The sequence below is a fragment of the Cariama cristata genome, unplaced genomic scaffold (assembly GCF_000690535.1).
Source record: "Cariama cristata isolate BGI_N322 unplaced genomic scaffold, ASM69053v1 scaffold32667, whole genome shotgun sequence".
Classification (NCBI taxonomy): Eukaryota; Metazoa; Chordata; class Aves; order Cariamiformes; family Cariamidae; genus Cariama; species Cariama cristata.
The window spans coordinates 295-928 of record NW_009628846.1 but is presented as its reverse complement, the minus strand read 5'-3'; the positions used below and the strand labels follow the sequence as shown (position 1 = coordinate 928).

At 66.1% G+C, this 634-nt stretch overlaps 1 protein-coding gene across 1 annotated transcript in view; it reads right to left on the bottom strand.

Moving 5' to 3' along the window:
* The window catches only part of LOC104165366 (PDZ and LIM domain protein 7-like), a gene marked incomplete at its 3' end in the record, with an annotated part of 5,339 nt that extends 4,890 nt beyond the window's left edge, over positions 1–449 (bottom strand). Inside the window, exon 1 of the mRNA XM_009704965.1 lies at positions 154–449. Within this exon, the coding sequence (XP_009703267.1) occupies positions 154–449 (296 nt within the window). The remainder of the gene's footprint in view (positions 1–153) is intronic.
* Between the last annotated feature and the right edge of the window lie 185 nt (positions 450–634).

Sequence of the window (634 nt, the reverse complement as noted above, 5' to 3'; positions counted from 1 at the left end):
GGCGTCCAGGCTAAGCCTCATCCAGCCAGGGGCTGCCAGGCTCCGAGCACTGATGCGAGAGATGGTGATGCCAGGAGATGGCACCAGGCAGAGGGCCCTAGCTCTGCTCCAGCCACACCAGGACCCCAGGTTTGCAGAACCCGCAAATCCTACCTGCTCAGGGTGAGGCAGAGCCTGTCCCCGCAAGCGCGGATTCTGTTCTGGGCCTCGATGTGCGTCATAGAACTGGTGCTCTCCCCATCGATGTACAGCACCCAGTCGCCCACTCCCACGCCAGCTTGGGCCGCCTTCCCGCCCGGTGTCAGCTGTGGGACAGACAGAGTCAGGGAGAGCCGGGCTGGCCAAGCAGCGATGCGGGAGCAGAGGGACGCCCTCGTCCTCATGAGAGCAGGGGTCTTCTGGGGCCCAGGCTTCCTCGTGCAAGGCCCAGCCCAGCACAGGACCCCCATACAGGCCCGACCCAGAGGGAGACAGGGATCCATGGATCACCCCCCATTTCCCAGTGCATTAACCCAGAGCAGCCTCTTCCCCGCCGCAGGAGCGGAGCGCTCAGCACTACCCCAGGGCGCTGCCCAGCCCCTGCCCTCTGACACGGCTGGGGGTCACACCAGCACCCCGGGACCCCATCCCCATG